Source organism: Vanessa tameamea, chromosome 23, assembly GCF_037043105.1.
Source record: "Vanessa tameamea isolate UH-Manoa-2023 chromosome 23, ilVanTame1 primary haplotype, whole genome shotgun sequence".
Lineage (NCBI taxonomy): Eukaryota > Metazoa > Arthropoda > Insecta > Lepidoptera > Nymphalidae > Vanessa > Vanessa tameamea.
Window position 1 is genome coordinate 9,262,359 of NC_087331.1, and position 13,049 is coordinate 9,275,407.

A 13,049-nucleotide genomic window follows, 5' to 3' on the forward strand; every position below is an offset into this window, starting at 1 on the left:
AATTGCCTGCCTCGCCTCTCCTCGACATTCGTCAGCACAATTGGTCTTAGGTACTATATCTTTTAGTTAAGTAAATGTCAAAATGTAGAAGACCTCCTTGAAATTATTCTGACAATAAAATAAAAAAACATTTAAATAATTTACGCTTAAAAATCGGCGAAAACTAGTTTTGAATATTTTAAGACTGAGATACAAAGTGAGATCTTAACGAATAATTCTGCAAGGCTTATTAAATTTAACATTATTCTGATATAAATAATCCGTGGACATTATTATTCTATTCATGTAATATATTGGAAAAGGCGATTATTTTGTCACATTGACGTCACATCTGTGCGCTTGTAATTTGTAACAGTTGCTGTTGACCCTACTGGTCTTTACGACGCTATCTTGGTGCTTTATTCAGCCTTATGTAGTGATATGACCTCCAGAGTGACACTCGAGTTTCTGTTTAATCGTATCCTGAATACTCAGCCAATTTTGTATGGATATAAAAAATATATATATATATACTTGAAATATGGGACTATTATGGATACTATGGATAAGACGAACTTATAAAATTCCCAAACGACGGGATGAGAACAACCCAAGTCAGAAAAAAGTGGAGTGAGATTGACGAGGCCTATATACTCGTCGAGAGGTCCTTAGTTAAAGTTATGTAAAACAAAGAAAAAAAATCTATTTTTATGAATACTAAGAATTAAAAGAAACTTAAATTACCCTCACGTAGATGTATATAGTATTTTTTAAAGATAAATAATTATAATACAATGCGGTATAATTAGTATTGAGTATCAGTTGAATCACAGTTCACTAAAACGTGCATCTTTCTCTCCGACAATTTATTGTATGTTACAAGCTTTATTCTTAAAATTACATAACGAATAGTTTACGTGCGATTTAAAATTATATGTGCGAGGTAAATTAGTCATTAGTTCTTGTCACAGTATAGGGCGGTCTGAGCTCTCTGTATATACTTCATAACATAACCAAGTGTGCCTTAGATGCTCATACATAATTTGCTTGATGGTAGGGCTTTGTGCAAGCTTTTTGCAAGGTACCACTCACTCATCATATATTCTTTCACAATACCATATAACACATCAATTGCAGCAATACATAGTAATTAGTATTGATGTGTTCTGGATTGAAGGGTGAGCCAGGTTAATGGGCACCAGAGACATAACGTCCTAGTTCCCAAGGTTTGCTATGATTGATGTGAGGAATGATCAATAATTCTTACAGTACCAATGTCTATGGGCAGTGGTGATCACTTACCATCAGATGGCCTATTTGCCGGTCCGCCTACATAAATAAATAACAGTTTTACTTATGTACATAACATTTATAAAGTGACTTATTTGTATGAAGCGTGTGTGAAGAGGTAGCCGGTAGTTCTAACAAAATAAATATTATACTGCACAATAATAATTCTAGACGTATTTTAGTCTTAAAATAAGTATAGAGATTTTAAAATAAGTATACTTCAATCGATATCTCTATCATTTACCTATATTTGGTTGGATGTTATTGTTTATTAAGAATAAGATTACACTGAAGCTGTATATCACGTCTTCGATTAACGCATAACACATATAGATACAAATTTCACCGCCAATAAATCCAATATATATTTAGATCCGTAACAGTGCGAATGCACTTTTGGCAACCCACTCTTCCTCATTGCTCTCGGCATTTCGAAAATGTTCATCTATTATCGAAAATAGAAACTTGTGCTAATGAGCTATAAGATTGATTTTCCTTTACAGGATTTAGGGTATGACATTTTGTGCTCCGACTCGTAGAAATTTTAAGTTAAGAATAACAAGTGACACACAATTCAATCAGATGAACATAGAAAGTTGCGTTGGTCACACGTTGTTAGAGTATTTATTAAGTTTATTTATGGGTGGATAAAAAGTGAAAGTGTATTGATCTTAAAAATGAATAGTAAGAAAAGTAAAACTAAAAACCGACCGAAACCATCAAAAACTTCACAAAACGTAGACATAGTAGATACAAAAGATGCTGAGGATCCTAATAAAGCTGATGAATCTGAAAAGTGTGAAAGTATTAAAAAAGAAGAGATTACTTTACCGGAGCTTAATATTGATGCTGCACCTGAAGTCATAGAGCAGCCCATCGTGCCGGCTAGTGAAGCTCCCAAAAAGCCAAAACGAAGCAAAGCTAAAAAGAAACAAGACACGTGGATCGAACCGATAGCACATGATAATTTAAATACCAATACTGCAAAAGATGATAAAAAAGAAAATATTGTCGAAACTGAATTGCAAGAATCTGTTGATGTTGTACCGGTCGCTCGTAAAAAGAAAACAAAAAGTAAGAAAATTTTGGACCAACCAAAAGCTGATGTAGAACCACAAACTTTAGAATGCGAGGTTAAAATACTGGATGAAAAAAATACAGACATTAATTTTGACATATCTCATGAAGAACATCAGGATACGGAAGCACCTAAAACTTCCGAATTATTACAAAAAGAAACAATCGTTTCTAAGAAAAAGAAAAAAAAGAAACATCGCCATGATTCAGAAAAATCTGATATAAATGACCCTTGTACTCTAGCTTTTCAAAAATTATTAGAATCATCAGAAGACGTTAATGAAGAAAATGAAAGTGAAAAGGCATCAGTGGACACTATCAATCTTACACAGGATACTATGAGCGCAATTCCAGTACTTGTTACAGAATCAAACCAAACTAGAGATTTCCAAGAAAATGTAAAGGATGACGCCTCGAAAAGCAAGAAAAAAAATAAAAAAGGTAAAAAACAGCCACCCGAAACAGAGTCACAAATCAAAAAAGAATGTAAACATGAACCAGAAGAGGATGTCGGAAATGTTACAACAGATAAAAATATTACTACAGAAAATATTGAATTAGACACATCAGCAATGGACCTTAACTTGAAACCGAAAGCAAAAATTGTCAAGCCTGTTCAAAAGAAACGTAAAGCAAAATCAGAATCTCAAAATGAAAATATCCCAGAATCAATAGAAATTGATTCAGAAAATAAAATCAACGAAAGTACAACACAAATACTCAATGAACCTAAAATGGTATCTGAAGATAAGATCCCCGATAAGAGTATTCAAGAAAGTGAGGTTACGAATATATCCATAAGTTTGATAGACGATACGAAGGATATTGAAAATATAGCGTTATCGGAAATTACTGATAAAATTGATAGTACGGGTGAAAATCTTTCCACTGAAGTATTTTCATCATTAGAGGCTTTAAGTAAAAATGAAGTAGAAAATCTTGTTAGTGAAAAATCTTTTGATCTACCTAAAATTAAGGAAATTCCGCAAGAAAAAGACATTATAAAAACAGATAGCGATAAAGGGTCTGACAATTCGGGCTTCGTAAAAGTTAAGACGGGTAAACAAAAGAAAAAACGACAGCAAAATATTGATACCGTACCTGAGATTATAGAATCTGTTGGTCCTTCAACAGTTAAGGGTTCTGAAATAAATGTCCTAGAACATGAAACGTCAACTAATAAAGATCAAAAAGAAACATATTTTGAAAAACATTCTGATTTTGTAGAAAATAGTCCTAAACAAGATGAACTGGAAACGTTAAGTATAGCTACTCCTGATTTGATTCAATACCCTAGGTCTACAAGTCAACAACACTTGGACAATAATAATAATGATACAAAAATTGAAGAAATATCAACGACAGATGAGTTTAAATTGGGTATTCCTATTTATACAGCAACACCTATTATTCAAGGATCAGGTGAATCACCCGATGCTAAAACTATTACTGAACCAATAGATATTAAAGTTACTGAAGTTACTTCACCGACCATTAGCACTAGCAATGACAAAAATGATATCAAGTCCAGAATTATTGAAGTAAACAACGATATGGAAGAATTAAGGCGATCCATTGAAAGATCATTGGCAGAATTAACAGGTGCTGAAATATGCACTACTGAAGTAGATAAAGAGTTTGAAGAGTTATTTCAAAATCAAATGGAAGACTCACAACGAACAAAACGACCAGAGGATAAATTAGAAAGTTTACAAGCAGAACAATTGAAATCAGATGAAACAATTATGAAGTTGCAGAAAGAAAGTGTTGATACAGAAACCGTCAGTGTAAGTAAATTGAATACAATTATTGAAATAAAATCTGACCAAGTAGACCCAACCATTAACCAACCGATATCCACTGAGGACAATACCGAAAAGCCTGATATGGAATCGGATGCAAAAAGTACAGTTCCTATTTGTCCAGCTAGAAGTAAAGGCAAAAGCAAATCAAAGAAAAAAGGTAAAAAAGAAACTTTATCTACCAGTAGTAACAATTCCACTACTCAACAATCAGACACTACGAATAAAGACACATCTAAAACGTCTAAATCTAATAGTTCTGATAAATCTGATCAAAAACCTGAATCATCAAAAGAAAAAGGTAAACAACAATCAGTAAATCCTGCTGGAGATTCTGATCCTAATTTGAAACATTTGAAGTTAGATTTGTCTTTTGAGCCAATAGAAAATTTTGAAGACGCTCTTACATCTAGTGCTGATGACGTCAATAAAACTTTTGAAATAATTGTAAATGAAACAACTGAATCGTTACGACAAAACAATCCACAAATAAATATAATAGCTCCGAAAGAAGATACCGAAGAAAAGAATAAAGATAAGAAGCGAAAACAAAATCCTGCATCCCAGCCAAAAAACTTATTAGGCAAACCCAACATTCCTGCATCATCGAATAAAACTGATTACAAAAAGGAAAAAAATAAACCTCCCAATTCAATACAAGCTAAAGTTAAAATAAAGGATTCTGTGGAAATCGAAAATTTCAATAAAGATTTAAAAGAATCTCATATTGATGGTAAAAATAAATTAAATAAACAGAGTAATGGTCCCGATACTTATTCATATTTATCGAACACGAACGAAGATTTCATTTATAAATACAGTTTCCGTAAAGTTTTCCTACAAAGTAGTTGCCACGTTTGTAAGAAGGCGTTGATACACAGATTCCCTTGTAAGTTTTGTTCATTAGTTTTCTACTGCAGTCAAAAACATCACGACGAAGATTGGGCTAGGCATCAATTCTTGTGTTTCGCTGTTTCCACAATTGCTCATCTAAAAGGTATCGATATTGGTTTTTATATAACTGAATATATAATATATGTAGATAAAATTTTTATTTAATTCAATATATTAATATAAATCTATTTTTCAAATCAATAAAAATAAAATTCAAATCTTTACAAAATATAAAGTATCTAATCCAAATTATAAAGTACACTGGACATTTAGGTGCTTTTTTATATATATTAAAAAAAATAAGGCCATTAAAGTAACATTTTATCTGAGTTCATAATGTATTTATTGTAGAACAAAAACACATTTACGCTGATGCTCAAAATATTACCGGACAGGACTATCGGGTGCTCAGAATGCAAATGATTCTGTCTTGTGAAAAGATACTAAAACGAAAGCTGGTACCTTGGGAACAAGAGGCCTTGCTGTATCCTAGACTTTGTGCGGATTCAAGTTGTAGACAATGGAAGCAAACGAAACTGAAAGATTGTGAGGGATGTGGTCAGGTAATATAAAGGATACATAATAAATATATGTTTATCAAAATGTCAAACAAAATCTGAAGCATGCAGGGAAGTTCAAATTATTGATGACGCTTGACTATTAATTGACGATATAAACTGATAACATATCTATATATTACAGATATCATACTGTGCTGATCATCCAGATCATCTGCCTTTATCTCACCAACGTTGGTGTAAATCCTACGCTCTATATCAGAACCTTGTGATCTATCAGCAAACAAAAGGAAGGCTGGAACCTAAGCTCCCCACCAAAGTTATGGAGCATTACAGAATACCAGAGAAAATTAATGAGGTGCTTGGAGCTACGTATGAGGAAAAAATTGGTAAGTTTAGGTAATAACTTGAAATCATTTCTGTTAGCCACTTCAAAGGAACACATTAATGACGTAGTAAATTCAGTTTTGTAATAAGTGTTACAGTTTCAGACATTTTGTACGATATTTAAAAGATTGTAGAATAATTGATGTATTATTTAAATAGAACAAACAATGTCGGGTCAGTAAATATTATCGGGTTCAAAATCTCTATAGCCGTCTGTAAATAGACCGTGTTTGTACTGAGGAGATTCCTATTGTACTTCTAGACTAAGCGTATTATTAGAGTAAATACAAGTATTAAAAGTGCGGATAATAATAATTCAAGAAGTACAGATCGTACGTGCGAATGTCACATCACTCATAAGTTCGTAAGCCGTTAAGCCGTATTTCATGTGAAGAATGTCAATATATAATTAGGGTGATAGTTTTCAAGAATATCTTACTACACAGTATTTCATTCATCTACGAGAAATTTCTTTGGTCAGTTTCACGCTGATTCGTCTTTTTAATTAAATCCTTAAATATTTGATATTGTGCCAAGTGTGTGAGAATTATCTCTCACACCTACTGAAATGAGGTCTTCGATGAATAATATCCATCAATATAAATATTTTTTTTAATCACATGCTAATTTTGTGTTGATGAACAATATTTAATCTTTTTTTCATGGTATTCAATATTGAAGGTACATCGCGAAGAAATATTCTTATGATGATTGAAAGTCAATTAATCAAAATTTGTTTTGAAGAATTGTTATTCACATCACATATCTGCGCCAAGTTACCAGTTACGTCAGCGCGGTCCCTAACCTTATACCTCTGTAGTATTTATTTCACCGAAATGTCACAAATAACTACGAGGTAGCCAGTACGGTTTCTACTCTGTGGTTGGCAATTGGGAATCATTTTTGTATTGAATGTCCTCGTTCAAAAATACAGGGATATGTTAGCCGATTTGCTGTTTTGTTTCATAGATTACGTAGAAACTTTCGAATACGTTAGACATTAATTACTATTAAAATATCTAGTAGAATTAGGTCTAGAATATAGATCTTTACCATCTAGACTCCATAAGCTGGAGTAAAGATATATGGTACAATCATCAACCATTTCTGGTACTATGATGATACTTTCCTTATAAGTGCCTCTCAAAATGAATTACAAACGATAGTCATGACACGTCCTGATAGATTTTTGCCCTCCACCGCTTAACCCCAATACACAGTACCAGCCAAATACGCAGGACATTTTATAGTCCACGAGTGTTTGCGCAACCAGCGCTGTCACAGGCTGATGAACGTCAAATCCTATAATAAGTAAATTATAGTCACTAAAGTAAACGAAAACAGGGATAAATCCTGACAGTCTATTAACATTGATGAGGCACATGCTGTTCCTAGAAATTGGAACATTTGTTCAATAATAAGTATGGCTTAGAGTGGATATGACAATACCAATAAATTATAAATCAGTGATCCAAAATCAAGTTGAATTTCTCTCTATTTAAATGGAGTCATATACTCCATTCTAGGTATTAATAAATAATCAAATATATTTTTATCATCAGACATGGATGAGATCCAGTACGCTGCGTTGACGCAACTTGCATCAGCACCATTGACAGCAGCGTACGGTTATCAGATCTACAGCACCAAGATGAACTCGACATGCGCTAATGGAGTCTTAAAGGTAAGGATAACTTTAATTTAAATTTTATGCTATACTACACTATAATGCTAAGAATACATTCTAATGCAAAATGTTGAGTTGAAAACATAAGTTCTTACATTCAACATAAATGTAAATCTACTAATAAAAGCAACCCTTAATTAAAACAATATAAATAAAAGAAAATACGAATCAGATAAAATCTCGGATAAGATATGTGTTTTCTTTTATATAACAGTTTTCGTTTTGCTGGATTTAATAAATACTAGTCTTCGGTATGTGAAAAGCGTTCGATACGCTTAGGAAGATAAAATATGATGGTCCTCATGTTTTTAAAAGGAGAATGGCAACAATCCGTATGGCGAGAATAATTTTCTCGAAGTTTATTTATTCCCATCAAATTATATCGAATAACGACAGTTTTAGGCGTGTTCAAACGATGTTTCGTGATGGTTTTGCAAGGTAACTGTCAATAATTTTCCACGGCTGGAATAACAACTCATCTCCACAGAGGAATGGATCATTTTGGAGCTTATTCCACCGTATATTTTTGTGTTTGCTCCAATACAGGTTAGTTGATATACATTCATCCAACATTTGCAGATTCCTCGCGATGTTTTACTTCAGATTTGAGCATGAAATGATTTATACAAACAATTTAAGTACATAAAAACTTGGTGGACTTTTTTCGGCTTTAACACGGTATCTTCGTTTAAGTTAGACTTTTTCTAACTTAATTTCATGTGGCCATCTTAGCTTTTCAGACAAACTTAGAAAAAATTAAAATACACTTTATTCAACCACTTTTGAAAAGTTATTTTACAGAACTATATTAAGAAAAGCACCTGTTCGGAATGTAGGTTCTACCGAGAAGAACCGGCAAGAAACTCAGTAGTTACTGTTTTCCAACAATTAAAATGCAAATATATGTATATTAGTTAAAACCAATTATATACAATATATCCTGCCGGAAATTCAACACGTATTAGTTCCACGATTTTTTATCGTCTGTGTAATCTTGTGTCGAATAATATGAATTAAATTTATGAATCGACAATTTTAAAATAACTATATACATACATATAGCTTCATTTTGTCATTATTTTCAGAAGACCACATTCACTATCCACGCAGTGGGTACAGACCTTCAGTTCGAAGCTGATGCCTTGAACAAGTGGGAAATATTCTTCTTACACTTGCGGCATGATGTCCAAGACCTGAGAGTGGTGCTTGTTGGACCAGACCTGAATCCTTCAGAACTTCCTCTGGAATTACTTGGAAAAATTAAGTATGTAAACGTGATATTTCTTTTATTTTACCAGGAATACCCGTATGAATACTTATATATATTAGAATAGTGGGATCAAATGAGTTGCACAATGGCCACTGGTACTGTCAGAAATACACAGCTAATTCACTGCCAACATCCCTTATGCAGCTATATAGTGTATATTTATGTTATTCTATATTATTTTGTATACTGGTATACCTACTGTTATTTGTCATTAATTGTAAAAAAGTTCGAAAGTGTTTCGGTTTGGGTATACTCCAAAACTTCCTGTATTGTTTTAAAATTTAGCTTGTTTTTACAACGGTCATATATTTAACACGCCATATTTTTAAATAGTAAGACTAACGAAGTGTAAATATAATTTTCAGACGAACGAAAAGCACATATTACTTTGAAATTTTAAAAGTTATCTGTATCAAAAGAATTCTTACAGAAACTACAGGACAGAAATGTGAATAAGTATGTTCTACTGTTACTGCGATGTTATTTGTCTAATAACAAAAGTCTAGACTAGACGCGGCGGAGACAGCTTTACGACGTTATATGCTCATAAAATAAAGACAGTGGCTACTTCGAACTCTTTCACAATTGAGATGAAATCAAATACCGATTCTAATAGCTAAGTGAGACAAAAAGTTGGTGTTTTTTTAATTGTCGTAGGAATATTTTACTAAACTCAGTGTAAAAAATATATAGGTTTCAACTGAAGTTGAACCCACCATGGGATTTAATCCACGCACCAAACATTCGCCTTGCGCTCGGCATCAAAGAATAGCATCTAAATATGTCAGATGAATTTCTGCTACATATTTATCCTCCAATGTTATGCTACGTGGTATACAAGCTCATTCCCTTCTTAAAAGTAGAGGCTTTTGCAGAGAGAGTTCTTCTGTTGCGAAGAGCACAGTAAGCGAATCAATTTCACTCGTCACAGAAACACCAATTCGGTCCGATAAGCAGTAGTCGTTGTTGTTGTTGTTGTTACAATATTAAATATGGCGGAATTATTAAACACATACTTAGATTAATTATATATATAAATAGAGCGTCATACTACAAAAGGTAAAATAAATTAATTAACTTTATTATCTTGGTGTGCTTGACAGCTACGCTTGACACTCGCCTGTAATTGGTCAACTACATTTTTGAGGCGTCCATATATGTATATGCTTTAACTATTTGTTAAGCAGTGACGTCATTTAAATTTAAAAAAAATTTACGTTTCTGTTGTAAACGATCATCAAACTAAATTATGAATGAATATATTCTACTCTTGCCTTGAAGATTCATATATACAATCCGTGATTGTGTTACTGATAACGTCATGGCTTAGAGTACCCAAGTTGCGAAGGAATGTCATTAATACTACCAAAAAGCACACCACTTTGCGTCGCTATTCCAAGTCTTTTAAAAATAACTATCAGTGTAGGTACTGATTAGAGCAGGTTAATTTAAATAAACGCAAGTTAATAGTAACATAATCTTTTGTTTACAGGCTATGTGAGAACTGCCATGCAAACGAACGCAGAGTAATGTTTCACTTCCACGACAAGGAGACGTACCACGAATATTATTCTGGCGAAGACTTTATCACGCCAGATGTTGGTAATGTACTCATTTGTTTTCAATTAATAATTATAAGTGAACATCTTTTTTATATCAAATAAATGATAAAAATTTAGTCGAGATGGTCCACCCAGGCAGGCACCACTGAATTTTCATGTGCTTAATTTGTGTTTATAATTCATCTCGTGCTCGGCGGTGACGGAAAACATCGTGAGGAAACCTGCATGTGTCTAATTTCAACGAAATTCTGCCACATGTGTATCCACCAAGCCGCATTGGAGCATCGTGGTGGAATATGCTCCAAACCTTCTCCTCAAAGGGAGAGGAGACCTCAGCCAAGTAGTGGGAAATTTACAGGCTGTTAATGTAATATAAAGATAAAAATTGTTTTCTTTACGTACGTATACACTTGGTAGTAAAATTAAAGAGTTCTGCATCCTGTAGGTAGTATAGACTCAGCATTTATTTTACTGCTAAATAGTACAACCGCTTTTGACGGGTGAGGGAGCCAGTGGAAAGTAGACACAAAGGACATCTTCTTAATTCCCAAGATTTAATAAGGAAACACTGATAATAGAGTACTTTCGACAGTGAAAAATAAATTATGAGATTTAATAAAAATTTAAATTTGTAGAAATATCAGAATATTTCTACTAATATACTATACTCATAATCAAAATTTTGAGTCATAAAAGCACATTATTTTATTATTATATACCTATATAATAATTACGTCGATCTATAGTTAATTTCATAGATTAATCAAGCTATCGTTTCAATTTGTTGTCAAATGTTGTTTACTTGGCTTATCTCCTCTTATGGTTGGAATAGAGTATAGGTACACATCTATGAACTTTCATAGTAATTGTTAGTTTATCGTCTGTCGCTTTTTTATACACAGAATTAAATAATTAAACAAAGACAGAACACCGTCGGGTTTTGCCAATAAATAAAGCGTATGTCTGTCTAGTCTCATTTCTCTTTGTTACTAAAATTAACGATTTAATATATTAACAAAGGCATCTTTTGTTTACTGTGAGTTCTCCACTAGATTATCAAGCATGTAGTACGTAAGCTATGTCACCAGAAGCGCCATCTATTATTTAAATTATGAAACAAAATTTCTGTCTATTAAAAGCATATTTTATCTACGTCCTCTGTCATTTGTCATTCTTTCTAACTGATTTCCATACGATTTTCACCAATAGTTGGGGTTTTAAATGTGGAAAGTATATATAATCGTCATCGTTTTGAGTAAATTTGAAATATAACAATGACGAATTTATATTATGAATGTCGAAGTTTATATTACGATATATACCTTTTTAATATAACTTTATCGTATCTGTGCGAAGTCGGGTCGAGTAGCTAGTACAATATATACTAATATTATAAATGCGACAGCAACTCTCTATATTTCTCTATCTGTCTGTCGGTTTCGAATCGAATTTGATGCAATTTTGTATGAAGCATGATTTAACTTTAAGGATAGACATCGGCTACCAAACCAACATCTAAACATGAACGAAGGCTCGGGTGACTCTTGCATACTTATTTATGATATATAATTGTTTCAGTTTGCGCCTTCAACCCTAACATACAAAGATCCTCTCTGTACAATATTAAAGACACCTGGTCTTCAACAATTGACAGCATTTTGCAGCAAAAGGTGCCTTTCATCATAACTTCCTACAACATTGAAGAGTTGGAAAGAGACATATCGCGAGTGAAAGAGATAACAAGATACAATTTCAACGTTATTTCAGAAGCGAAACATAATCCCTTCAGTAGTCTGAGACCGGATAGAAATTTCATAACGGATCACGAAATCCCTTTGTTGTTTAAAAATTATTGTTTTAGTATACTGTGTGGTGCTTTTTAATTGTTTTTTCTTAGTGTTTCGTTGCCTGTTATTTATTTCGTATTAAACATTTGAATTTATACGTATTTTTATTACGTGTTCTAACATCCGAATTTCCACGAATCTAGACTGAAGATTTGCGGATTCGATTCTCTTCAACGACCAAGAAGAGATGATAACCTTAAAGGTTTACACATTTTTAATAAAATTCCTCTTCACATGCATCCTTCCAGAATATTCATGAACTTCTAGATTAAACAATAATAATATCCTTTGTACAATGAGGTACTATTTTGTATACGACTACATGCTGTGTGAGCGGCACCGACCTTACCAGTACCCGACGATATGCTCGATCTGGTAAAATATATAATTTAACTTAAGGCTTAAATGAACAGTCCTTTGAAATAAAAATAAATCCTTTGATAAAATATTATATATTATTGATAAAATATTACAAACTTATCCGATAAAACTTACTTAAAATCTATTGTACTTAAAAATATATAATTACGTTAATAATATTTACAAAAGTAAAATTATCATATTATTACAACACTATGGCGTATCACAGATAAAATATAAGTGATGGAATTATTTAAGCTATTATTTAAAAAAGATGATTTACATTCATATTATTTACTTGGTGGTAGGGCTTTGTGCATGCCCGTCTGGGTAGGTACCACCCACTCATCAGATATTCTACCGCCCAACAGCAGTA

General features: G+C 32.7%; 1 protein-coding gene across 2 annotated transcripts; it reads left to right on the forward strand.

Annotated features, from left to right (window-relative positions):
• The first annotated feature begins 1,829 nt into the window (after window positions 1-1,829).
• On the forward strand, window positions 1,830-12,408 carry LOC113402164 (serine-rich adhesin for platelets). 2 transcript variants are annotated; one of them, XM_026642345.2, is made up of 7 exons: window positions 1,830-5,145; window positions 5,394-5,605; window positions 5,745-5,949; window positions 7,510-7,631; window positions 8,720-8,898; window positions 10,397-10,506; window positions 12,045-12,408. In XM_026642345.2, the coding sequence occupies exons 1-7, from the start codon at window positions 1,947-1,949 to the stop codon at window positions 12,347-12,349; spliced, it is 4,332 nt and encodes a 1,443-aa protein (XP_026498130.2). In that variant the 5' UTR covers window positions 1,830-1,946; the 3' UTR covers window positions 12,350-12,408. The 2 variants fall into 2 exon arrangements, with proteins under 2 accessions (XP_026498130.2, XP_026498131.2); XM_026642346.2 differs by having other exon boundaries at window positions 8,723-8,898.
• Window positions 12,409-13,049: the final 641 nt, after the last annotated feature.

Excerpts from the sequence above, each read along its gene's own strand:
- LOC113402164 (XM_026642345.2), top strand. The coding sequence starts at position 1,947 with ATGAATAGTAAGAAAAGTAAAACTAAAAACCGACCGAAACCATCAAAA. Across the intron at positions 5,146-5,393 it reads CACAATTGCTCATCTAAAAG|AACAAAAACACATTTACGCT; the intron begins GTATCGATATTG and ends TATTTATTGTAG. Across the intron at positions 7,632-8,719 it reads GCGCTAATGGAGTCTTAAAG|AAGACCACATTCACTATCCA; the intron begins GTAAGGATAACT and ends CATTATTTTCAG.